General features: G+C 41.2%; 2 protein-coding genes and 1 pseudogene across 4 annotated transcripts in view; all 3 read right to left on the reverse strand.

Moving 5' to 3' along the window:
- Positions 1 to 9,591: 9,591 nt before the first annotated feature.
- KBTBD7 (kelch repeat and BTB domain containing 7) lies at positions 9,592 to 12,358 on the reverse strand. The gene has a single exon (XM_036250049.1). The coding sequence runs from the start codon at positions 12,045 to 12,047 to the stop codon at positions 10,008 to 10,010; it is 2,040 nt and encodes a 679-aa protein (XP_036105942.1). The 5' UTR covers positions 12,048 to 12,358; the 3' UTR covers positions 9,592 to 10,007.
- A 5,008-nt stretch (positions 12,359 to 17,366) lies between these two features.
- On the reverse strand, positions 17,367 to 18,369 carry LOC118622432 (annotated as a pseudogene).
- A 965-nt stretch (positions 18,370 to 19,334) lies between these two features.
- Positions 19,335 to 27,614, reverse strand: part of MTRF1 (mitochondrial translation release factor 1) — a 50,834-nt gene continuing 42,554 nt past the window's right edge. For 2 of the 3 annotated variants that reach the window (XM_036250050.1, XM_036250051.1), the window contains exons 10-11: positions 25,497 to 25,595; positions 19,337 to 19,551 (exon numbers count right to left, since the gene is read on the reverse strand). In XM_036250050.1, the coding sequence (XP_036105943.1) occupies positions 19,435 to 19,551; positions 25,497 to 25,595 (216 nt within the window). In that variant the 3' untranslated portion in view covers positions 19,337 to 19,434. Of the gene's footprint in view, positions 19,552 to 25,496; positions 25,596 to 27,614 lie in introns of all 3 variants that reach the window. The other variant, XM_036250052.1, reaches the window with a different exon arrangement.

A 27,614-nucleotide genomic window follows, 5' to 3' on the forward strand; every position in this document is an offset into this window, starting at 1 on the left:
GAGACCCAGAATCAGTTCCCACTAAAGGCACGTACCTCGGTTGCAGTTTGTCCCCGGCCCTGGTTGGTCGTGCGGGTGGCAGCCACTCAATGTATCCCTTTCATATCATTGTTTCTCTCTCTCTCTCTCTCTCTCTCTCTCTCTCTCTCTCTCTCTCTCCCTCCCTCCCTCCCTCCTACCCTCTCTCCCTCCCATTCTACCTGAACAAAAAATAGAAAAATGTCCTCAGGTGAGGATAAAAAAAAAAATCTCAATGTATTCACACTGTATCTAAAATATGTCAACTCCTTGGCATGGCATACAAAGTCTTCAAGATCTGATGTTTACCAATTTTGCCAGCTTGCTACCATCCCATGCTTCTCTACACATCCCAGCATTAGGTCAAAATACATGCTATAGCCTCAACATTCCCACCTTTGGAACTCTACTCGGCTATTCAGAGTCCTGGGCTCCTCCAGAATTATTTACCAGAGATATCAGAAAATATTGCCTTTTTCTGGGATTTCTAGACTGGTAGAATGTGGGTCTTTGGAGTCCTGGCAAAATCATTTTGGCTACCGTATGATACAATTAAGCCAGACAGATAGTGTAGCCTAGATTGCTTTTTTTTTTATCCTCACCCGAGGACATTTTTTGATATTTTGTTCAGATAGAGTGGGAGGGAGGGAGGGAGGGAGAGAGAGAGAGAGAGAGAGAGAAACATCGACGTGAAAGGGACACATCGAGTGGTCGCCACCCACACGACCCAACCAGGGCCGGGGACAAACTGCAACCGAGGTATGTGCCCTTTAGCGGGAACCGAACCCGGGTCTCTCCAGACCGCAGGCCAACGCTCTAACCGCTGAGCCAAACCGGCCAGGGCCTAGATTGCTTTTTATACCACACTATCCTTCTTCAGCATTCTACAAGAAGGAACTCCTGAATTTTTACTAGATACATACTAACCCAGAATAAAGACTGCCTCTCCCAAGCACCCTTGCAGCAAGGTGTGGCCATGTAGTTCAGATCTTGCCAATGCCATGGGGCTGGGAAGCAATGTCCACAACTTCCCTTTGCACAACCACATCTGCATCCTAACTAATGCATAAAGTGAGAGGACAATTTTGCCCCATGATATCTTTTCTCTACAAAGAAAGCCATAAGGTCATCGAGACTCTGGACCATTGCTAGTTTCCCTAGAATTAAGGAACATTTGCCCCCTGCCCCATATGTTCCTGATTAAGATATGGTTAATACCAGTAAGAACTGCTGCGATGTAGCCCCAGCTTGCCCAGCATACAGACCTGGCTGGCTGGGGAGTGGCTGCAGCCAGGAAGCATGAGGACAGGGCCTGGCACGCAGGCCCTGACCCGGCTGAGCTGTGAGCCTGCCCCTGCCGTGGCCTTGGTGGCCAGGCCTCCCCTTTGCCAGTTGGGGCCCTGTGAAGCAGAACAGAGGTTGGGGCCCTCCCAAAGGCCAGTAGAGGCCAACAGGCCTGTGTGCCTGTGCAGATGGATGTGGTGGTGTAGGTGATGGATGCCCTAAAGCAGTGATTTTCAACCTTTTTCATCTCATGGTACACATAAATTAATTACTAAAATTCTTTAGTATATTAAAAAATATATATTTTGGCCCTGGCTGGTTTGGCTTAACAGTTAGAGCATTGGCTTGCAGACCAGAGAGTTCCAGGTTTAGTTCCTGCTAAGGGCAGGTACCTCAGTTGCAGTTTGGCCCCGCCCGGCCCCGGTTGGGGTCAAGTGGGTGGCATCCAGTTGATGTGTCTCTTTCACATCAATGTTTCTCTCTCTCTTCCTCCCTCTCTCCTCCCTCTCTCCTCCCACTCTATCTGAAGATAAATGCAAAAATGTCCTCCAGTGAGGATTATAACAAAAAAAAAAAGTTAGAGAAAAATGTATTTTTTGCCAGTCTGACAAAAAAGGTATAATTTTTACTGATTTACAAAATATTAATAATAGTAATTATCCACTCTAATTTTGCTCAGTGGTTAGAACATCGGCCTGTGGACCAAAGGGTCTCAGGCTCGATTCTCCATCAAGCTGTACCTGGGTTGCAGGTTGGATTCCCAGCCCCAGTTGGGTTGTGGAAGAGGCAACTAATCGATGTGTCTCACATCAATGTTTCTCTCGCCCCCCTTCCCTCCCTTCCACTCTATCTAAAAAAAAAAAAAAAAGAAAGAAAAGTATCAATGGAAAAGTATCCTCGGGTGAGGATTAACAAAAATAAATAACATTTAAAAATTAAAAATCAGGTACCTATACTTGTATATAAGAATTTCTGATACCAAGAGTTAACCAAACAGATGCAACCTTATCATACCATGTGACCAATAAGATGCAACTCCATTAACATGATCATTTATGGTTCAAGACAGGGCATTCACACTGGACAGCTATTGTTGTGTTGGCTGTTGTCATTTTTTCATTTGACATCTAAGGGAAAAGAAGTCAGTGCCCCTGACTAAACAGTCAGGTACTGTGGCACACTGGTGGAAACTCGCTGCCCCAGGGGGAAAAGAGCTTCTTCGTCTGTCTTTTTCATCTCTCTGATGCAGTTTGATGCTGTGGTTAGATATTTAGACGACATTATTATGGATAACAAATTCCAGTTTTTACAGAGAAATTTCATAGGCAAGTACTACTAGGATTTTGCTGACAGAGAAGAGAATAAACTCACACACCTATTTTTTTTAAATCCTCACCTGAGGACATTTTTCCCATTTATCTTCAGACAGAGTGTGTGTGTATGCGAGAGGAGAGAGAGAGAGAGAGAGAGAGAGAGAGAGAGAGAGAGAGAGAGAGAGGGAGAAACATCGACATGAGAGAGACAGATCAATCGGCTGCCTCCCGAATGACCCTGGCCAGGGCCGGGGACCAAACTGCAACCAAGGTACGTGCCCTTGACTGGAATCAAACCTGTGGCTCTTTGGTCTGTGGACTGACGCTCTAACCACTGAGCCGGACAAGCCAGGGCTACATACCTATTTTTAATGAATGTATTTCTTTGGTAGAAAAGTATATTGAAGGACAGTGGCGGGAGCAGATTCCGGGATTTGATATGGCACTTTCACAACAATGTCACAGCACGATAAAGATGAAGTGGTTGGTGACATATTCAACATACTGCTCACACTTACCAATTTTCTGGCTTTTAAAGAAATATTTCTGGACTACAGAGCAGAATACAGGGCACTGGACTTAAGCAGTGGTTTGGTGGTGACTTCCTTGTGTAAATTATCTCCTCTGCCAGCTTTGCAGAACCATCTGTGGTGCTAGGGCCCACCTCCAGGTAATAAAATTGTTCTGGACATCAGCAGCCCAGTGTACTGGGAGAGGCTTCAGCCAATGACACACACATACACACACAAAATAGAAGTTGGAAAGACGGCTCTGTTCTGAAACTCTTCATTGACGTCAAGTGTTGATGGGTCAAAAAAAAATTACCTAACCTCCTGGAACCGGTTTCTCCAGAGAAACCTTGTGTTCAGTAACCCTGGCACTCCTCCCCAAGTAGATTCCTCTTTCAGGGGCTTCTGAGTCAGGGTGATCTGGAGCAAGTCCATATCCAGCAGTCCACCTGGGGAGGGGCCTTCCCCAGCATACATGTTGGTGTGTCAGCACCCACCAGCAGCAGCCCTCCTTGTCCCAACAGGCTCTGCATAAATCTTGTGCACTCGCAGCTTTTTCCCTGCATCTAAGTTTCTGTCCTCCAGCCTCAAGGGGGTTTTTATTGTCTGGGAGTGTTTATCTAGGGTATTTGTTACTCAAGCTAGTAGCCTATCTTGAGATTTCTGGAGCTCCTATTGTCAGAGAGTCTTTGCTGTAGGAATCAACTAAAAGATGTCCTTTACCTAAAAGCTACATGTAAAAATTAATTCCTAGTCTTACATTTTCAGTCCCTGTATCTCCATGTCTTCCGCTGGTCTGGATAGTCCCACTGTTTTTAGAACTCTCCTTTATGCATTTTTGAAAAAATATTTTTAGAGATGAATACTCAGTCTAACCTAAGTAGATATAATAGTGGAACTTCCACGATTACCCACTGAGATATCCAAGTATTATATGCTGTGTTTTTGTTAGTGCTATGAAAGCGAAATGCTTTCCATGTTGGCACTCTTTTATGGGCACCAGTGAATGCGTGCTCCTGCTGGAAGTAGACTAAAGGTCCTTTTCTCCTTTACTTATAGCATCTTAAGTATTTGTGTGGGTTTGCTTAAAACTCGTTCTGTATAAATCAGTTTGTTTAGGTTTTCTGTTGGGGTAGGAGCTCTGCAATTCTTCTTCCTGTCAAAATCTTCCTACCAGGATGGTGTTCTACTGGTCTAGCTCAGCAGGAACAGAAGACAGCAAACAACTTTACTGCTCATCTGTCTGCTTTGATTTAGTACATTGGCTTAGGACAGCGATTTTTAACCAGTGTGTCACAAGAATTTCTAAAACTTGCAATACCTGACTATTTAGTCAGGGACACTGACCTCTTTTCCCTCAGATTGTCAAATCAAAAAAACAAACAAAAACAAAACAAAACTCAACACAATAGCCACCCAGTGTGAACAAATTACAAAGTTACACCTATTTTTGTCAGATCAGCAAAAAATATATATTAAAAATATATATCTTGGTGTGCTGCAGAATTTTAGTAATTAGTTTATGTGTGCCATAATATGAAAAAGGCTGAAAATCGCTGGCTTAGCACAATGTTGGATAGAACATTACTGACCAAATAACATGGATATCACATCTCTAGAGAGAAAAAACATAGTAATTTAATTCCCAATGTATTCCTTAGATTTAAAAAAAACTTTTTTTTCCTTAATTTTTAGAGAGAGAGGAATGGAGAGGGAGATAGAAACATCAATAAGAGAGAACATCAACTAGTTGCCTCCTGCATGCCCCCCAGTGGGGATCAGGCCCACAACCTGGGCATGTGTCCTGACCGGAAATCAAACTGGTGACCTTGTGGTGCATGGGTGGACCCTCAACCACTAAGCCATACTGGCCGGGCCTTAGATTTTTTTTTTTTTAAGTAAACATAGAAATCTGTACTGACTTTTCATTTAGCTGTTCTGGTTTTATTTTATATTTATTTACTTATTTATTTATTAATCCTCACCCGAGGATACTTTTCCATTTTTAGACAGAGTGGGAGGGAGAGAGAGAGAGAAACATCTATGTGAGAGACACACATCCATCGGCTGCCTCCCACACGACCCTGACCAGGGCCTGGGACTGAACCGCAACTGAGGTAAGTGCCCTTGACCAGAATCGAACCCGCGATTCTTTGGTCCACAGTTCCAATGTTCTAACTGCTGAGCCAAACCCACCGAGGCAGCTGTTCTGGTTTTAAAGGATGAACTGACTATAGGCTATGTATTTTCTGTACTGATGTGGTACTTATTAAATCCTTTCGTACTGAGCAAAAAAAATTTTTAAAGATATGGTTACACGCAGCTAAAATTGCTTTGGAAGTGAGAATATAAAAAGTTGATTCCACTGGAGAGAGGTAATGCCCAGAGTAGGATGGTTTCTGAGAAAATGTCTCAAAAATGAAGAAAATTGTATGCAACAATATCTGTTTCCAACACTGTGTCTCAGACCATGTTTATTCCACAAGGTTAAAGAAATGAGGAACAGGAACTGATGGAATAGATCCAAGTGACCAAATGGCCCAGAGTCAAGGAGAGGGCACAAAACCTGCTGCCTATCTGCTACTCGAAGACTTGGCAGCTTCTGTGCACACTATTTTTTCTTTTCATTAAAATACAACTCATCTGTATATTTAACCATCTAGATAGTTCTAAAAATAGCTGATCAATTAATTCTCTTAAGATTGGTAGTCACATTTTCTATAAGTAATTTTGCCTCCTAATACTTTCATGCTTGTTTTAAAGTTGTAATGATGTAAAAAGGTGTAGAAGTTTTTGAGAGGTTATGAGAGATCGCTAGGGTCCAGGACCTCAGGGTCCCGGCACTGAAATAATTTGTTTTAGGGGAAAGTAAAAAAAAAAAAAAAAAAAAAAATCAATGTCTACGCTGTCTAATACAGTAGCTACAGATAGCTCATGCAAAATGAGGTGTGTTATAGTATGTGTGAAATACACACTTTCAGACTTAGTATGAAAAATATCTCTTTTAACACAGTATTACTTGTTGAAATGATATTTTTGATAGATTGGGTTAAATAAAATAGGTATTCAAATTTTAAAAAAAGAAAAAAGCTATGGGAAATATCTGATGAGAATACAGAGGCAAAGTAAAACAGATAAAGAAGCATGCAACATAAAATGATTCCAGGAGTTCCAATCTAAAGTAGACTGTAGAGCCCTGGCTGGTTTGGCTCAGCGGTTAGAGCGTCAGCCTGCGGTCCAGAGAGACCTGGGTTCGGTTCCTGCTAAGGGCACGTACCTCTGTTGCAGTTTGTCCCCGGCCCTGGTTGGTAGTGTGGGTGGCAGCCACTCAATGTGTCCCTTTCACATTGATGTTTCTCTCTCTCTCTCTTCCTCTCTCCCCCTCCCACTCTACCTGAACAAAAAAATGGAAAAATGTCCTCGGGTGAGGATAAAAAATAAATTAAAAAAATAAAGTAGAGGTCTACATATCACACTTTAGGATTTCAAATACAAGTAAACTTTAGCCCTGGCCAGTGTGGCATAGTTGGTTGAGCATCGTCCCATGCACCAAAAGGTTGCCAGGTCAATTCCTGGTCAGAGCACATGCCCAGATTTTGGTTTTAATCCCTGGTTGGGGTGTGTACAGGAGGCAATTTGACTGATGTTTCTCTCTCTCTCTCTCTCCAAATCAATAAAAATATATATTTTTTAAAAAGAACAATGACAAGTACACTTTTAAAGCTTAGGGGACTGACATATTGCTGCTAACTTTTTACATTTCTTTTTTTTTTTTTTTTCTTTTTAATCCTCATCCGAGGACATTTTTCCATTTTTTGTACAGATAGAGTGAGAGGGAGAGAGAGGAAGAGAGAGAGAGGGAAACATCGATGTGAAAGGGACACATCGAGTGGCTGCCACCCGCACGACCAACCAGGGCCGGGGACAAACTGCAACCGAAGTACGTGCCCTTAGCGGGAACCGAACCCGGGTCTCTCAGGACCGCAGGTGGATGCTCTAACCGCTGAGCCAAACCAGCCAGGGCACTTTTTACATTTCTAATTTATGAACATTAAAACCAATTTATACTGAAATGAAGAAAATCTATAAAACACACTGAATGAATTATAAACTAAAATTATAATTAAATAATTTCAGGCAAACACTGGTCCCTAATTTAATGAGCAGTGAGTAGCAAACTATAACTTAAATTTAATCCTAAACCCAAGTTGAACAAGTTATTTGATAAAATTATCCTTTTATCCTTTTGAAAATACCAAACCCACTTATCATTTGAATTTTTAAAGTATTGTAATAATTTGGATTCTCTAAGGTTTTCAGATTAGAAGCACACAGATACAAAAAATAATTAAGATCATTCTAAATCTTACAGATAGTAGTCCTGAAAAATGACATTATATTGAACATTTGTCTAAAAATGTGCCAATTAATTATAAAACTGAGATAAAGGTGCTTTCCTGTCAGGAAGGGATTTCAACACTGCTAGTTGTGTCACTCAATGCATAAGTAAGGTTTCATACATTTAGCAGAAACACTAAATTAAGAGATCAGATGGCCTGGGTTCTAGTGCCAGTTTTATTTATAACTAACCATGTACAAATCACTATCTTTAAAATAATGATTAACATCTCTTCCTTAATTCACAAATATATCACAAAACCAAATCCTTCCCAAGAAAACCTCTTTGTAAACCAAGATATTACTACTAATTAGCTTATACTTAAAGGTTGAGAATAATAACTTAGAGAATTTGTCTTTTATCAATCGGTTGTATACCTTAATTCTGCAGATGGATAATATAGTTGAGATAAGCACTGTCCTATTTCAACCTTACAAAACAAAAAGCTATCAACAAGAAGGGGAGAAAAAGTTGGCCCAAAAAATAACACTATAGAGAAGTTGCTTTCTATGTTAAAAGCAGTACTTATCCCATCCCTATTATCAATGGAACGAAAGTTAGCCTTGGACCACTAAAGCATGTTTGCTTTATTTCACTAGAAATAATATTAAGCAGGAATGTCTGTGGACTCTTCAAATGGCCAATCAAAACGGCTAGGAAAACAACATCATGTGTTGTTTTGTTTTAATTCTTTTCTCTCTCCCTCTCTTTTTTAAATTGAAAATTCAATTCCCCAACCCAGAGCACACCCCTCAGTACTCTGCCAGGGTATAAGAAATGTTATCTTTTGGTCACTAGAGAATTAACAGAGAAAAGGAATTAGATGTTATTGGACAAAGATTCAAGATAATTCTAAGTGGATATAAAAAAATTTATAGACCATAAGCATCTCTATATGTACACCATTTATCATGTATAGGTATTATGAAAACTGTATGTATTTACAGATCATCTTAAAAGGTGAGCACCTATATGTTCTTATATTTAAAAATGTGAATTTTGTGCAATTTAGTTTCTATTTCTGGACTTTCCCTTACATCATGGTGATACAAAAAAATAAATAAATAAAAATAAAACCAAAGACTAGAGTGTTGGTTCACAGAGAAATACAGAACAGACATAAATACCCTAATAAAATAACCATGTATATCACTGCTTAGGGAAATATTTTAGAGGAAATATGCTTTCACTATTGATCCCAAATGCTATCATCCATTTAATGTTCTTTAACTGTCAACTTTTCATACAAAAATACCTTCAAGCTGATCATCATTTATAGTAACTTACAAAACTGACAGAATATTTCAACGCTACACAAAACAGTTCTAAACACAGCTTACAGTTCTAAAGTTCTCTGCTGGCCCTTGATTTTATAGTTGATGGACACAGTAGCTACTGATCTCAATAAATACTGTTTTTAGCTTATACATATTTTCAAAATCAGTATTACCTCACAAAACAGTAAAGAATAAATCACTTCCTGCCAAAGAATCCTCTAAAACAAACACCAAAAGTATACAGCTAAAATATTTTAGGAGAGAGCATATAAACTTGTTAAGACAAGGCATGACCAATGGATAAAATTTACATTACCCAATGATTTGTCCAGTGAAAAGGATTGTTTTTCTGATTCAATGAAGCATATATCAGGTTATATATGAAAAATATGAACTTACAAATCACCTATTTTTTTGTTTTTGGTTTAGAAGGGTGTTTAAATAGTTGGTGACACTACTAGAATGAATGTCTTTTAAGATAGAAAAATGGTCACATTTAGCAAAAATACATTTTCCATTTCAAAATTAGAAGCTAAATTTCTTTTAAAACCATGAAATCCTTTTTTTAAAAAAAACTTTCTGTGAGCTCCTCCATTCTGCACTCTATCAAAATGAAACCACTATTTAATAAAACTTTTATGTTCATTTTTTTCCTTTGCAAAATAGAAGAAAACCAAACCAAATTTTAATGAACTATATTAACTTATAATACAAAAGACTACTTTAAATTTTGGTAAATCTATTACTTTCATTATTCTGAAGGAAAAATATAAACCTTCAAAACCCTATCAACAGTTTCTAGTCCAGTTTTCTATTCTAAAAGTGAAAAAGTTAAATTCCTTGCAGCAGGCACTAAATAGAATTAAAAAGTTAACAGAAAGCTATATTAGATAACCAAAATATAAACAGTGCAACTAATTAATACAATCCACTGGCGCAATGAATACTCAAACAATGAAAAAAACCACCAAGCACTCTAACGAATTATATAGTTCGTTTTTTGCATATTTTAATCTTGACGTTTAACATAGTAAATTCTAATATAGGTTGATTTTGTGGACTTTTTAAATTCTGTAACATTAGTAATTCAAACATTAGCCTTTCTAAACCAAATCTGCAGTCTTAATCAATTTTTTGTTTTCAGGAAAAGAATATTTTTAAAAGATACATTACATAGCAGTAGAAACATCTTAGTGTTTCAAAATATTTACAAAGAACCCTGCTGATCCTGTGCATTTCGCTGAGGTGAAACCTGCACCCAGACTTCATCATCAGAAAAAGAACTTGAACTTCCTGACTCAGAGTCCAGCTCACTGAATCCGTCTAAGTCCCAATCATTACTAGACTCACTCCGTGCATCATCTTCCTCAGTGATGAAACTCTGACCAGGTTCAAGGCAAGAAGGATAAACACGAGCACAAAGACAAATAAAGCCAGAGTCAAACTGCAAAAGACCTAACATGGTACCTATATTAATCCACTGGTCTTCCCTAGTATCATATTCATACACAGTCACCCGGTTTTTTTTCCACTGTGGCGTGGTAGAAGTGATGAGTAGCAACTTTTGGCCATGACTGACAATCTGATAATTGTGGATCTCTGAGAACAAAGGAATATTACTAATCCTCCGCCATTCTCCCCTGGCTGGGTTATAGACCTTCATGACTGGGATGTCACAGATACAATAGATCTCATCATTGAATACACAGGCTTCCTGAAAGTCACTACGTTTAAGAGAAGCACAGTTCAACCACATATTGTGGCTAGGATCATAGCAGAGCATGCGCTTACTGTTCACAGCATAAAGGTAGTTCTGAACCACTATTAGTTCAAAGGAATAGAAGGAATGGGGTACAGGAGCCACCAGTGCCCACTGGTTCCTCTGAACACTGTAACATTCCACTTCCTTCAATTTAATTCCAGTAATAGGGTCTCGCCCACCCAAGATATAAATGTAGCCATTGAGGTAGGCCACATCCATGCCCTCACGACAGAGCAAGCGATCTGCAAGTTGCTGCCAAGTATTCTGGGCTGGTTTATACACCCAGAGATGTTTCCTGGGCTGGGCAGCCAGATAGATGTCATGATCTGGAGAGACACACACAGCTGAGGAGGTGATAGTTTTAGTGTGAGCCAAGCTGGCCAAAGGTGATGGCATTGTGTAAATGTCCCCCGAGTACGGATCATAGCAGAGAAAGGGATCTCTGGGATGTCCAAAGAAGATCACCATCTCCTTGGCACACATACCTAGCCTCTGGGGTGGATTTTCTGCTGCGGATACAACAGAGCTACTACTGCTGTCTGGCTCTGGCACCACAGACTTGTACAACATGTCACCAAATCGCATCTGCAGAGCCCCTTCAATAAGGTCGAGACAGTACTTCTTCACAATGGGCTTGGTCAACAGCCCTTCTAGGTAATCCTGATCTTCATCAGTGAAATGTGTCCAGCGGACACACTTGAAGACTTCTGCAGCACTGGGACCCCGCTCCTTGGGGGCCGCCTCCAACCACTGCATGGCAACGTGACACACTGTCCTCTCACTCTCAATGTCTAGACTATCCAGACGCAGGACGGCCAGCAGCTGGGCCAGGGTCAGATCTGCCAGAGTCTCCTCCTGTACTGAACCCATGCGGCTGAGCTGTTTGAAGTTGTGGGCTATGAAGGACTGGGCCTGTGATCGCAGCTTGTGATGGTCGAAGGCATCAGCAAACTTGAGGATGGCGGTGCAGTTAGCCAGGTCAAGGCGGCGGGCTAGGAAGGAGGCACAGGCTTCCCGCACGTACTCCAGCTGCAGCATGTCGGAGGCGGCGTAAAGGCGCTGCACGTTGGCCTCACTTAGCGACACGCGACCCGTGTAGCAGTATTCGACCAACACCTCAAAGGACTCGGCATCCACATCATGCATGGTCACATTCGCCTGCTGGCTCTCGTACATGCCGCCGGTGAACATGCTCTTGAAGTAGGGACATGCGGCAGCCAGCACGTTACGGTTGCAGGAAAAAAGGCGGCCTGTGCCAGGCCCACTGCCAGGCGTCACCACCTCGATGGTCACATCACATAGCAGCCGAGAGTCGTAGAAGGACTTGAGCTGTGCCAGCAGCGCTGCAGAATGGGCCGTGTCCTTCAGCTCCTCCGGGCCCGTGAAAAAAGCCGAAACGGAGGGTTTGGAAATCCTCTTAGGCCTCCTCCCATCGCGGGGACTGGCGAGGCGGCGAGAGCGCGGCGCATCTTCCCGGGACTGCATGGTGGGGCCGGTGGCGGGTGCTGAGGGCGAGAACAGGTGCTAGGGCCGGGCTCTGGCTTCTCCTCTGTGCCCTGCTATCGCTGTCGCAACGATAACGGAGTCCCTGAGTGCGCGCCCGGCCGGGGCCGCCCGACTCCGCGCAGCCCGACGAGAGGGCGAGGGCGACGGCGCCGCCTCCCTTTATCGCGCAGGGAGTGCCTGACTCACCCGGTCCAGCTCCACGCCCTTCGCCGTCTGGCTCGCCCTCGCTGAACCCGCTGGCGGAACCGAGAGAGCCGCAGCCGCCGCGCTGGCAACACCGGCAGACGCCCGGAACTGCGACTCCCAGCGGTCCTTTCGGCCTGGAGCACGCCGGCCCTCCAGACCCACAGGCATAGGCGGACGTCGCGGCCGCTTTGCATGCTGGGAATAGTAGTTTGGGCCGTATCGCGAGGTTTCTGGGGTCAGCCTGCTTTGGCTAATTAGAAAAGCGTTAATTCTGCTGGATAGGGTGGTTTGAAGTGTTGGCTTAGAAACCGAGAATAGAAGCCCCATTTTAGGATGCATTATGTGATTTCTCTCAGAGAACTTTCACCTCTTTGTGAAACAGGGATAACATTCATAGGAGTGTGTTTGCGTGGAATGAGATAAATCCCATAGGATATAAGAAGCTTCAATAAATGTTTGTTGATTAGAACAGTTAAGTGCTTCCACCGTGACCAGGGTATAAAGATTTAAACATTGTTAGCTTTCCTTTTAGAATTTATGAAAAATGAGAAATCCCCTAATTTGAAAACGAGCAATTTTGAAAAGGAAACTTTTCATGTTGCTACTTTTGAAAGGTTGTGAAGGCTATTACAATATTTTCAATACTACACGATATGCATAGGTTCATTAAGATGTCTCAGACAAAAATGAGGTCCTAGAGAACAGCATTTATAGATGTTCTCAAATATGCAAATTCAGAATATAAATAGATGGGCCAGTATCTCACCAAATGAACACATCATCTCCTAGGGAGCAACATTATTTTCATAGCGTCTTAATATGAGTGTTTTCAAGTTGTCTAATACGAATTCCTTTCGTTCCTACAAATCAGCTGAAGATGCTGGAATTGTTTTTTATTAAGAAGTTTTAACAAGAGTTGTAAATCAGAATATTTTAACAAACAGACCTTGTATTGTACAAGAGCATACGACCTTAAGTTTATATAGAGTTGATGCTTTACAAAGTATATATATGAATTTTCCAAATCAAATGCTTAGAGGTTTTTTTTCAGTTAGGGAATTTTTATTTAAAAACCAGACTGCTCGCCCTGGCCAGTCTGGCTCAGCGGTTAGAGCATCTGCCTGCGGTCCAGAGAGACCCGGGTTCAGTTCCCGATAAGGGCACGCACCTCGGTTGCAGTTTTCCCCCGGCCCTGGTTGGTCGTGTGGGTGGCAGCCACTCGATGTGTCCCTTTCATATCGATGTTTCTCTCTCTCTCTCTTCCTCTCTCTCCCTCCCGCTCTATCTGAACAAAAAGTGGAAAAATGTCCTCGGGTGAGGATAAAAAAAAAAAACCAGACTGCTCCTGCTGCTAATTTGCCATGTGTTACCTTACCTGATGGAATCTTTGGTATTACACGAATAGGGGGATGACTCATAACAGGAGAGTAATTCTCTAATTGTTTTTCTCTCTTCTCCCATTAGCTGAAGTGGGGTATTTTCGGTAGATACCCCAGGAAAGAGACATTAAACTAAGTGGATCTCTGGGTTCCAATACCTCCTCTGTATCTCGGTTGAGTATCCTGATACATCAGATTAAGTCATTGGTAACACTGATTGCTTTCTCATCTGCACTAAACACCAGTTGGGGAAAGGAAGGGAGGGAGAAGGAGAGGGAGAGAGAAAGAGAAACATGGCCATGTCAGAGTCACATCAATTGGTGGCCTCCTGCATGACCCCAACCAGGGCCAGGGCTGGGGATCAAATCTATAACTCAGGTACATGCCCTTGACCAGGAATCTAACTTGAAACCCTTCTGTCCAAGGGCTGTTGCTCTACAGCTGAGCCAGGGCCCTACCCCATCCTTTTCCCCAGATACCATACCTTTGCCTTTGCCTTTCCCTCTCTCTCCTCAGCTCCAGAGCTCTTCTTTTGGTTAACTTGTTTCCTGAGCTTATGCAGCCCAGCTGGCTGACTTCTACTACCTTTCTAGTACCTCGTATAAATTCAGTGATTTTTAACTTCCAGAATCTAAACTGTTTAGTAGGCTCTTTGCTATCACAAAACTTTCTATGATGGGCGAATATTTTATGTCTACCCTGACTGATTCGGTAGCTAGAAGCACTTGGAATGTGGCTAGTGCAACTGAGTTTTAAATTTTAGAAACACAACATTGCTATCAATGCAATTCAGTGATGAAAAAATTCTTCTGGGTGTTTATTTTTGCTAATCCTTACCTGAGGATATTTTTCCATTGACTTGTGGAAGGGGGAGGGGAGGGGAGAGAGACATCCATGTGAGAGACACACATCCTGGGATCGTACCTACAACCCAAGAAAAGTCTTTTAAACAAATATTGTTGTAACAACTGCATCACAATTGAAAAAAATATTATCTGAACCCCTACCTTATACCATAAACAAAAAGTAACTTGAAATAGATTTTAATAATACAAAGAGTGAAAACTGGCCCTTGGTGGGTCTGCCCAGGGCCAGCCAGTCTTGTGTGGGTTCTTGATTTCATGCAGAAAATTTTTCACAATGTGAGTCCAGGTGAATTTTAGAGGATATTTATTAAAGCTGGGGACAGTGAAACAAGAAAGGGCTGGGGGAAAAGAGTCTAGGCTGGTCTGCTTTGGCTCACTAAGAAGTCAGAGAAAAGGGGGCCTTGGGGACAGGTTCGGGGGTCTGCCTGGGATGAACTGCCACTTGCCCACTCTGACCTAGTTGCAAGCCTCCTAGGGCCCCTGTTTAGGAGACGCATTGGGTGTGGGGAAAGAAGGGTGGGGAGGCAGGGGTGTGCTCCTGGGAGGCAGAGGAGTTTTAATGGCCATTTAGGAGAGGTTTTAGGATTAACAGAATATTCATCAACTTTATGCTGATGTACCAAAATGAGATTGTCTTAATTTGTCCTTGGGTGTGGTAGCACTAATTAGATTTCTGCTATCTGTCTCCTGAGTAGAGTGATTTAAGCTCTTTACCCTCTGGTTGGGGAGGAGAAGTACAAATCATTCATTCTTAAGTGCCTTGGATTTAGGGAAGACAGGATTTACTAAATGGCTTCAAACTGCTCGGCATCTAGATTTTCTAGATGGCTGTAAAGTGCTGTTTAATTGTCTCAGTTTTCCTATGCTACTTGTCCTGGGTTATTATGTGTGGGTTTTGACATTGTGCTGGGGAAATTTTACAATGTGAGTCCAGGTGAATTTTAGAGGATGTTTATTAAAGCTGGGGACAGCCTGTCTCACTTCTAAAAGAAAACATAGAAGACTAGCTCTGTGACTTTGAGGTAGGCAAAGATTACTTTCGACACAAAAAATGCTAATGTTAAAAAAAATTGATAAAAAGAACAATCTTTGCCCATTAAAAAAGCAGTGAAAACAGAATTAAAAGACAAACCATAGACTGGCAAAAATATTCGTAATACATATAGGCAACAGCCAAAAAACATACGAAAACCTTCTCAAGCCTGGCCAGTGTGGCTCAGTGGTTGAGTATCAACCCATGTACCAAGTCACCAGTTCAATTCCTGGTCAGGTCACATGCCCAGGTTATGGGCCCAATCCCCAGTGGCCCCGTGCAGGAGGCGGCCAATTGATGTTCTCTCTCATGGATGTTCCCAGCTCTCCCTCTCCCTTCCTCTCTAAAATAATCAATAAAGAAAAAAAGAAAACCTGCTCAATATCATTCATCACCAGATGAATATAAATTTTTTTCTTTATTGATTTTAGAGAGGGAGAGGGAGAGACAGAAACATTGATGAGAACATCGATTGGCCGCCTCCTGCATGCCCCCCAACTCAAGATTGGGCTCACACCCTGGGCATGTGCCCAGACTAGGAATCGAACTAGTGACCTTTCGGTGCATGGGTCAACATGGGTTAACCACTGAGCCACACCAGCCGGGCTCACCAGATGAATATAAATTCAGTTCATAACAAAACACTGCTCACCACTAGAATGGCTAAACTTAGAAATCAATACCAAATGTTTGTGATGCTAGGGAGCCATTGGAACGTTCATATATTAATAAAAGGAATGTAAATTGGTATGTCCCTTTCAAAAACTGTTTAGTAGTTTCTTTTAATGTTAAATACCCAACATTTTCACTCCTAGGCATTTGTCCAAGGGAAATTAAAACATATGTCCACAGAAAGACTTGTACAAGAATGTTGCTAGTAGCTTTTATCCAGAATAGCCCCAAACTGGAAACAATCTGTATGTACATCAATAGAAGAATGAAAACAATTAGTTGTGGTATATTCATACCATGTAATATTACTCAGAAATAAAAAAGAATCTTTTTTAAAAAAATGTTTTTATTGATTTTTTTTTTTTTTTTTTTTTTAGGAGAGAAACATCGACTGGCTGCCTCTTGCACGCTCCCTACTGGGAATTGAGCCAAAACCCAGGAATGTGTCCTGACGGGGAATCAAACCAGGACCTCTTAGTCCATGGGATGATGCTCAATCCACTGGGACACACTGGCTGGGCAAAAAGAAACAACCTTTGATATATGCAATAATGTCACTGAAATTCAAAATTTTTACGTTAAACAAAAGAAATCAGATATACAAAAGTACATACTGTCTGACCATCTTGTGAAGACTTAGAATAGTGAAAATAAGCTATGCTGAATAAAAATCATAATAGAGCCCTGGCTGGTTTGGCTCAGCAGTTAAGAGTGTTGGCCCCTTGCCCTGGCCGGTTTGGCTCAGCGGTTAGAGCATCGGCCTGCGGTCCGGAGAGACCTGGGTTTGGTTCCTGCTAAGGGCACGTACTTCGGTTGCAGTTTGTCCCGGGCCCTGGTTGGTTGTGTGGGTGGCAGCCACTTGATGTGTCTCTTTCACGTCGATGTTTCTCTCTCTCTCTCTCTCTTCCTCTCTCTCCCTCCCACTCTATCTGTGCAAAAAATGGAATAATGTCCTCGGGTGAGGATAAAAAAATAAAAAAAAAAGAGTGTCGGCCCACAGACCAGAGTCCTGGGTTTGGTTCCCACTAAAGGCACATACCTTGGTTGCAGTTTGTCCTCAACCCAGGTTGGGGTTGTGTGGGTGGCAGCCACTCGATGTGTCTCTCTCACGTCAATGTTTCTCTCTCTCTCCCTCCCACTCTATCTGAAGATAAATGCAAAAATGTCCTCTGGTGAGGATTTAAAAAAAAAATCATAATAGAGGGTGCCACTGTTGGGGGAGTGGGAGTAGGTGGACTTCTGGATTGACTGGAAAGAAACACAAGCAAACTTTCAGGGGTGATGGAAATGTTCTCTTCTAATCAGGGCTGATGGTTATGGGTATATGCAATCACCAAGTTCAATGAGCTGTCTCTGAAGATCTGTGCATTCAATTTACTGTAAATTATACCTCCTTTTAGGAGGGACCATTTCATAATTGCTGTCACTAAATAAAGCTGCAGAATTTGTTGCCAGGAAACTGTAAAGATAGTTCAGTCATAAACTAAGACTCATCTCAAGAAGACGTGAACAGGCAACAACACTCCAATTCTCAGTAGATGTGGCTGGTGCTCCATACACCTGGGATGGGTACCTCAGCACAATCTTTCAGCATACAATCTTTCAAATTTGTAGTTAGCTGAGTGCCCAACATTACATTCCAGTATTCTTTTATTTTTAAAACAACTTCATTAACAGCATACTACTTACCTGTGTGTCCTCAAGATTTCTTGTAATTTGCATAATCCTCTACAATGGAATCTACATCCCCCCCTTTGGTTTTATTTTATATATTTATTTATTTTAGTTTTTCTTTCTTTATCTTTTACCCCCCTTTGGAATCTACATTCTTCTTGGCAGAAAGATAAGAGCTGTTTTTACCTGGTAAGTAAGTCTCAGTCATCAATAACCATGATTTTAGTTCTTCAAGAATCTTTCCAACAACAGGGTCTACATGGGCCCGTTTCTTCTGAGGCGGCTGAGGTATCTCACTGGTACCCTCACCATTCCCATTTCTGGGTGACTCCAGCACTTTTTTCTTGTAGATCAGGTATTGTCTTTCTTAGGGCAGCCCCCTTATCTTCTCTGAATATTGCTTCTGAGTGACTTCTTGAAGTTCTGTTTGTGTAGATTGGTTTCCATGTGTCTGAGTACTCTGAAACCCATTCATCTCAGTTTTTATTCCAACCACTGCAATGTACAAAGTATTTCATGTGTTTGTCCTATAGAAACATTTTAGATTCTTTGCTTCTTTTTTGTTATTGTTGTTAATCCTCACCTGAGGATATTTTTCCATTGATTTTTAGATAGAGTGGAAGGGAAGGAGAGAGAGAGAGAAACATTGATGTGAGAGACACATATTGATTGGTTGCCTCCACCATGACCCTGACCAGGGCCAGGGATTTTTTTTTCTTTACTGATTTTAGAGAGAGGAAGGGAGAGGAAGAGATAGAAACATTGGTGAGAGAGAACATCGATTGGCTGCCTCCTGTATGCTCTCCACAAGCTGGGCATGTGTCCTGACCGGGAATCGAACTGGTGACCTCTTGGTGCATGGGTCTACACTCAACCACTGAGCCACACCAGCCGGACGCATGCCTGTTTTCTACTTGAACAGTTGGAGTGTACTTTACAGGAAACCTAAAATAAACTCTTAGGTCAAGAAATGTGACTTGCCCTGGCCGGTTTGGCTCAGCAGTTGGAGCGTCGGCCTGCGGTACAGAGAGACCCGGGTTCGGTTCCCGCTAAAGGCATGTGCTTCGGTTGCAGTTTGTCCCCGGCCCTGGTTGGTCGTGCGGGTGGCAGCCACTCGATGTGTCGTTTCATGTCGATGTTTCTCTCTCTCTCTCCCTCCTGCTCTGTCTGAACAAAAAATGGAAAAATGTCCTCGGGTGAGGATTAAAAAAAAAAAAAGAAATGTGACTTAATTCATTACAAAATACATTGGTAAGGCCCTGGCTGGGTGGCTCAGTTGGTTGAGCACTGGGACATACACTGAAAGGTTTCAGCTTCAATCCCTGGTCAGCACACATGCAGGAGACAACCGACTGATGTTCTCTCTCACTTCAATGTTTGTCTCTCTCGCTTTCCCCTCTTTCACTCTCTCTAAAATCAATAAAACATATCCTCAGGTGAGGATTAAAAACAAAACCATTTGTAAGTATTGTGTATATTTAGTTGTACTTTGTGAACATTCTCGAAGACTTCCACTGGCAAAGGTCCATTTCAGTTATGTAGTAATAAATAATAAATCAGCATTTTGTTGATTTAAAGTTTTCATCTAAAAATTCAATAATGGCTTCTTCATCTGCTGACTGAAGTAGTCTCTGAATTAGCTGATCCAGGCACTTCTCCCCACATAAAAATTTCTGGTGAAAGAGAGAGTCATTATGAAAATCTGATTACCAGAAGTAAGAAAGAAATGAAGCAAAGAATTAAATGTGTATTTATTTCATTTCTTTACAGTTATTGTTTAATAGCAACAAAGAATTACTAATCTAGAATATAATGAATACAACTGCTAACTTGGGAGGATGCTCATTGTTACTGACTCACATTCTTCACAACTTTTATTTATTTTTATTGAAAACTAGCAGTTTAAGCCCTAATGTAACATAGTTAACAATACTTTGTCTCTAAATGGGGTTTTAGAAAGAAGTTTATAAATCTTATATTACTAAATTATACCATGTTATAAAGTTCTGAATTAATAGATGAAAAATGTGTTTAAATTGATTTATAGATGGTTTTAAAAAGGGCCCTGGCTGGTTTGGCTCAATGGTTGGAGCATCGGCCTGTGGACCAGAGAGTCCCAGGTTCGGTTCCTGCTAGGGACACGTACCAAAAAAAAAGTATATAAAGAGAACAAGTGAATTGTCCTATACCACATAAATTCTGGTTAGTATGGCTTTTTATGTAAAAAATGAATGCAAAACAGTAAATGGAATTATATTCTATCTTAAATTGTTTAAATTAGCATTTTGTTTAAAAATCAATCTTGTAGGATTTGTCCCCGGCCCCAGTTGGGGTTGTGTGGGAGGCAGCCAGTCGATGTCTCTCTCTCACACCACTGTTTCTATCTCTTTATCTCCCTCTCTCCTTCCAGCTCTATCTAAAGATAAATGCAAAAATGTCCTCAGGTGAGGATTAAAAAAAAAAAAAGATTTACACCATTTTGACCCCACATCCACAACTATGCCAGGGAAGTGGGAGGAACAATACGGGTTTAAACAGAATGGGTCCACTTATATGCAGATATTTTTCAATAAAAATATTGGCAAATTCTTTGGAGATTTGCTACAATTTGAAAAAACTCACAGATGAACCTTATAATTTTCTTAATAGCATTTTCTTTTCTCTAGCTTACATTATTACAAGAACTTGGTATACATTACATATAATGTATTATGTGCTAATTGATTGTTTATGTTAATGGTAAGGCTTCCAGTCAACAGCAGGCTATTAGTAAAGCTTTGGGGAGTCCATGGATTTTTATTTTATTTTTTGTTTGTTTGTTTGTTTGTTTTGTTTTTAATCCTCACCCGAGGACATTTTTCCATTTTTTGTTCAGATAGAGTGGGAGGGAGAGAGAGAGAGAGAGAGAGAGAGAAACATCGACGTGAAAGGGACACATTGAGTGGTCGCCACCCGCACGACCCAACCAGGGCCAGGGACAAACTGCAACCGAGGTACATGCCTTTAGCGGGTACTGAACCCTGGTCTCTCTGGACTGCAGGCCGATGCTCTAACCGCTGAGCCAAACCGGCCAGGGCTATACATGGATTTTTAGACTGCACGAGGGGTCAGCATTCCTAACCCGTGTGTTTTTCAAATGTCAAGTGTACATTTAAAAAAATATTATTTTTCCTTTATTGATTTTATTGAGAGAGGAAGGGAGAGGGAAAGAGAGATAGAAACATCATTGAGAGAGAACATCTACTGGCCTCCTCCTGCATGCCCCCCACTGAGAATTGGGCCCACAACCTGGGCATGTGCCCTGACTGGGAATCGAACTGGCAACCTCTTGGTGCATGGGTTGACGTTCAACCAATGAGCCACACTGGCTGGGCTCAACTGTACATTTAAAGCCCAGGGCAAGGGGAAATTTCCAGTGTAGCCCTGTCCAGTTTGGCTCAGTGGTTAGAACGTCGGCTTGCAGTCTGGAGAGACCTGGGTTTGGTTCCCGCTAAGGGCATGTACCTCAGTTGCAGTTTGTCCCCGGCCCTGATTGGGTCGTGTGGGTGGCAACCACTCGATGTGTCCCTTTCACGTCGATGTCTCTCTCTCTCTCCCTCCCACTCTATCTGAACAAAATATCGAAAAATGTCCTCGGGTGAGGATAAAAAAAAAAAAAAGAAAAAAAAAGCCCAGGGCAAGGGGAAATTTCCAGTGTAAACTGAATATACAGCAGAAGATAGGCTGATGCTAAGAAATCTGCACAAGGACTTTGAGGAACAATAAAAATACAAAACAATATATTACATGGTAGTCTGTGCTCATAAATAAAAATAAAATACCTATAAGGGAATTCATAAGAATATTGGGTGACCTTATAGATCCCAAGGATAGAAATGTACAGGGCTGCTGCCACCACCCTGGCAATGAAGCTGGGCCTCAGAAATAAATGAGTATGGGAATTCTTGTCATGGGGATATTTTCCATCTAGTTCTCAATTTTGCTCCTTTCAATATGTCTGCTTCATTCTTCTCTCACTGAAGATTGCTTTCTCCCCACGACTGGAAATGTGGCTTCTAACCTCTTGTAAACTTTATGTATTTCAGCTTTAGCCACCAAGGAGGAGGATGACCCTCTTGTGTTTCCAGTTTAAAAATCCCGGAAAGAAACTCATTGCCTGAGACTTGTTCAGACTTCCTCCCCAAACAAATCAAGTACTGTCTTGGTTCAGGAACATGATCATGTAAGAACATAGCAGTTCCATCAGGAACTAAGTGGGGGTAGTGGGGACAAGGTCAGGGTCTAGGATAATAAGGAGAGCAGAGTCCCGTGGGTGTCCACTTTCCTCTCCACTCCTTCCCTTCTGTCTTCTGGCAGTTGCCCCGAGGTTAAGGTCCTTGTCACTTTTTTTGCCTCATCTACAACTATTCAGTTACTTAACTATTCAGTTCCTAAGCTAGTGTCTTTCCTGCATGCAGATTTTAGTATTTTACTACATTTTTTTAATGCCATTTTCACACTTTTTCCTTTCCCTAATATGGAATGCTTTCTCTTTTTCCAGTAAGTTGGTTAGTGATTATTAGAGTATACCAATATGATTTTCCTTATCATTTCTGAGTCTGACATGCTTATTTGGTTAGTAATAACATGTTACTGTTTAGGCCACAGTCAGATATTTTACAACTATAAAAGCCAGTAACCTGCTTCTGTTTCACGACTCTACCGAGCACCTATGTGCCCTTCTAAAAATATTACTGGTCATAAGAATGTCAATGTCTCATAGAAAATCATCACCACCACTAGAAAAATAACGGAAAGATTATGGTGTAATTAGAACAATATAGTCAAATGCGTTTGGTTATTACTGTGCGTTTCCTGAGGAAAGGGAAGTTAGCAAATATTTTCTCCTTTTCAACAAGGCAATTATGTTCCTATGCAAGACAGCCTTAAATTGCTGAGAAAACAGAGGAAATAGCATAAGATACCCAGAAATGTCTAAATACTAAAAAATATAGCCCCAGCTGGATAGCTCAGTTGGTTAGAGCATCGTCCCAATAGGCCAAGGTTGCAGGTTTGATCCCCGGTCAGGGTACATACAAGAACCAACCAACGAATGCATAAATAAGTGGAACAACAAATTGATGTCTCTCTCTCTCTCTCTCTCTCCCTTTCTCTCTCTCTAAAAATCAATTAATCAGTAAATAAGTAGACATTTCCTTTGTAAAATTAGGACTTTAATTTTGAGTACAAATTGGAACAGAATCAAGTGAAAGAAGCCCTAGGTATCACATGGCACCAAGGAAAAGGACAAAAACTTCTGTCTCTTGCTTTTTCCACATAGTCCTATAGGGGAACTAGTAGTTCACTTCTCCCATTAGTGGAAGCAAGAGAGAAATTTTTCTGTGCTTCGTCATTAATGTATTCATGTCAGTGGTCCTGGCTAGGTGGGATTTAGTTAGGTTGATGTTCAAACCAAACTGACAAGGTTTTTTCCCCAACAGTATAATTGTAACACCTCATTCTAACAAATACACATTGTGGTCTGCATATATGTAAGATGCCCTCTAGTGTACACACCTTGCATAATTCCCTAAGGGGCAGGGATAAACTGTGAATGTGACAGAATACCATTCCAGAGATTAGACTAACTTTCAGTTAAAAAGGAATATTATGCCCTGGCCGGTTTGGCTCAGGTTGGAGCGTCAGCCTGCGGACCAGAGAGTCCCAGGTTTGGTTCCCGCTAGGGGAATGTACCAAAAAAAAAGAGTATTATCCCTGGCCGGTCAGAGCGTCGGCCTGTGGACCAGAGAGTCCTCGGTTCGGTTCTCGATAAGGGCATGTACCTCGGTTGCAGTTTGTCCCCAGCCCTAGTTGGGGTTGTATGGGTGGCAACCAGTTGATGTGTCTCTCTCACATCGATGTTTCTCTCTCTCTTTTAATCCCTCTCTCCCTCCCGCTCTATCTGAAGATAAAATGCAAAAAATGTCCTCGGGTGAGAAATAAATAAATAAATAAATTAATTAATTTAAAAAAGGGAGTATTATCCAGCCCGGCTGGTGTTGCTCAGTGGTTGAGCATGGATCCATGCAGCCAATCAATGTTCTCTCTCATAGATGTTTTTCTCTCTCTCTCTCTCTAAAATCAATAAAGAAAAATTATTTTTAAAAAAGGAGTATTATCCAGGTGGGCCTGACCTAAACATGGGAGCCCTTAAACAGGCCTGAGCCATTTCACCAAGAGATTCAAAGTGGGAGAGGGGGCCTTGTAGCACGAAACTGTGGGTCTTTAGGAGCTGAGAGCAGCATCATCCAGCTTTGGCCAACAAGAAAATGGGGGCCTCTCTCCTACAACTCAAGGAAATTAAATTCTGCCAACAACCACATGAGCCTGGAAGAGGTCTCTAAGCTCTAGAAAGGCATACAGCTTGGCCAACATCTTGATTTCAGCCTTGTGAGATGTGGAGCAGTGAACTCAGCTCTGTTGTGCCCAGATCTCTGACCTACCACTAAGTTCGTGGTGATCTGTTACGCAGCAATAGAAAACTGATACTCATGTATACGTGTGTATAGTCACATGCTGCATAACATTGTTTCAGTCAACAGCGAACTGCATATTCAGCAGTGGTCCTATAAGATTATAATGGAGCTATAAAATTCTCATCATCTAGTGACATCATAATGTTGGATCCCTTGTGAGGTCACAGCGCAACAAATTACTCACGTTTGTGGTGATGCTCCTGTAAACATACCTACTGCACTGCCAGTCATATAAATGTGGCACATACAATCATGTGCAGTATGTAATGCTTGATAATAATAAACTCTATTAGTGGTTTATATATTTACTATACTATAATTATTATTTTTAGAGTGTACTTTTTAGAGAGGAAGTGGGACGAAGAGAGAGATAGAAACATCGATGAGAAAGAACATTGGCTGCCGCCTCCTGCATGCCCCCCAGTGGGGATCTGGCCCACAACCTGGGCATGTGTCCTGACTGGGAATCAAACTGGTGACCTCTTGGTGCATGGGTCGACACTTAACCACTGAGCCACACTGGCCAGACTAGAATGTACTCCTTTTATTTATTTAAAAAAATGTTTGCTATAAAAAAGTATGCCTGGTTACACTGGCAACAGCCTCACGCATCTTGTGTTTACCATGTCTCTTAATTGCGCATTTTCTTTTGTGCTTGATTTTATCTCCTGTTGTTTTGTACAGTAATGTGCTGAAGAGGCTTATAGCCTCAGAGCAATAGGCTATACCATATAAGTAGGTGGGCAGTAGGCTATTCCATCTAGGTTTGTATAAGTGTACTCTGTGATGTTTGCACAATGATTAAATTGCATAATGATGCATTTCTCACAACATATCCCCATGGTAAAGCAGTGCATGGCTATAACTGTGTTAATATACTGTGGCTGTAAAACAAAGAAATTAGCATTTACAAGATAACTGTTCCAAAGTGGCATAAAGACCATGTTTCTTAGCAACAAATAAAAATGTTTGCAAATTTTAGGGTACTAACATAAACTGACTTAATGGTTTTAAATTATGTGCTGATGTTTTAGACATTACTCTCTAGAATTTAAACTTTCTGCAGAAGTTGAAGGCACATGAAGCATACTCAGTGATGTTACCTTAATATCACGAACTTCATATGCTATCCTGTGGTCAGTGACTCTGTCCTGGGTGAAATTATATGTCCGAATTCTCTCTGACTGGGCTCTTGTTCCCACCTATGCCATGATAAAAAGAAAATCATATTTTAACTTTATAATTACCTTTATTACAATGAAAAAAGGTACTTGTAAATTACTTTCCTATTTTAACAGCTTAAATATTTTATCCTCTTTTTTCTTTTTATCCTCACCCAAGGACATTTTTCCATTTTTTTTGTTCAGATGGAGTGGGAGGGAGAGAGAGAGAGGGAAACATTGATGTGAAAGGGACACATTGAGTGGCTGCCACCGCACAACCCAACCAGGGCCGGGGACAAACTGCAACCGAGGTACATGCCCTTAGTGGGAACCGAACCGGGGTCTCACCGGACCGCAGGCCAACGCTCTAACCGCTGAGCCAAACCAGCCAGGGCTATTTTCTAAAGTTATATATACAAAGTGGCAAAGAGCAAGATTGGGCAGAACTTAATGTTTAGAACAACAGGTTTTAAAGCTTAGTTATGGGATAAGAATTTATGTTTCTTTGGTACTTCAAACTCCATGTATAAAAAACCAAATTATCTTTCCACCTCAATCAGTTCTCCCTCCTAGTTTCTATAAATGATACCACAATGTTCCCTTTAATCCAAGTAGAAAATTCTGACATCCTACAATGGAACAAACATTTCATGGGAGATTACTATCTGCCAGGCTTAGACACAGACACTGAAACCACCTTCAACTCATCCCATTCTCTAATTGCCTACATCCAATGGTTTCAAGGGTCTCGTAGTACATCTTGCTCTTTCTTTTTCTACTATCTATCATTCAAGGGCTCATTACTTCCTATAAAATCTTCTGATTAACCTTCCATTTCTCTGTTTACATTGTGCTACCCTGCTTAGTCTTCCTCAAGTAGTTTCTTGATCAATTTTCTTCTTTGGTTCCTTATCTAGTAAGCAGACACAACTCAACTCAGAATTCAAGGCACTTCATCATGTGGCCAATTTTCCCAATGTTACTTCTGAAAATAATGTGTACCTCTATAATGCTATTTATTATACCACATCATTATTATGTGTGCCTGTGAACTCTGCTAAAACATCATCTCCGGGGATGCCCTTCCCTAACACTCTACTACCATCTCTGCCAGTCCTGGTCCAAACAACTGAAATATGCTATCTGCCTCCTCTGAAATTCCGCACACTTGGGATCTTGACAACACACCGAGTTTGTTTATGCTATGGTTATCTGTATTCTTAGTCTGTGCATCTCCCTTACCTCCCCAGCATATGATACACATTATACCCTCTCTCTCACTTTTTAAGATAAAAAAGACATTTCTATAACTTATTTTCTAAAGCAAATAATATGAAACTAAACTCCCAAATATAGCGGAGAGTTTTTTTAAGTTAAAGATTCCAAAGCCCAAGTTCACATATACTAAATCAGGGATGGTGCGTTTTTAAAACGTTCCCTAGGCCATCTGTTCCGTAACCATCCAGGTTCGGAAACTACTATCTCAAAACACTGTATCAATGCCCAGGACCCAACCCAGATCAATTACATAGAATCTCTGAGAGACAGGCCTAGGCATCTACAAAGCTCTTTAGGTGATAAGTGGAACCAGGATTGAGAACCCAGCATATTGCCTTCCTATATGTGAGCTGAAGAAAAATTTCTAAGCATTAAAGATACCTACTAAGAAATTTCAAATAGATGGATAAGTTAACTGGGAAGCATGGAGGTCTTTTCTGGCTTCTCAAACCAGACGACTGAAGAAGATAGATAATTCGCTAAGGCCAATCCTGAATACTTATTTTTTAAATTACTATGTGAAATCACTAGTGCCAAAATGTCAAGTGGCAAGTAAATCTCAGTATCTTTTATTAAATCAAATGTGGCAGATTTCACAGTATGTATGTTATCACTTACTTGCCAAGAAGTAATAGTTTATAAATGAGCATTCCTATCAATGTATACACTGATGCTATGCCACAATCTGGGATTACCACCAATAGAAGATTAATATATTATTTATCCTATTGCTTTAACTACTTGAAAATTAGAATGTGGATAAGGGAAACTAGAAGGACA

The sequence above is a fragment of the Molossus molossus genome, unplaced genomic scaffold, assembly GCF_014108415.1.
Source record: "Molossus molossus isolate mMolMol1 unplaced genomic scaffold, mMolMol1.p scaffold_m16_p_9, whole genome shotgun sequence".
NCBI lineage: Eukaryota > Metazoa > Chordata > Mammalia > Chiroptera > Molossidae > Molossus > Molossus molossus.

Excerpts from the sequence above, each read along its gene's own strand:
- KBTBD7 (XM_036250049.1), bottom strand. The coding sequence starts at position 12,047 with ATGCAGTCCCGGGAAGATGCGCCGCGCTCTCGCCGCCTCGCCAGTCCC.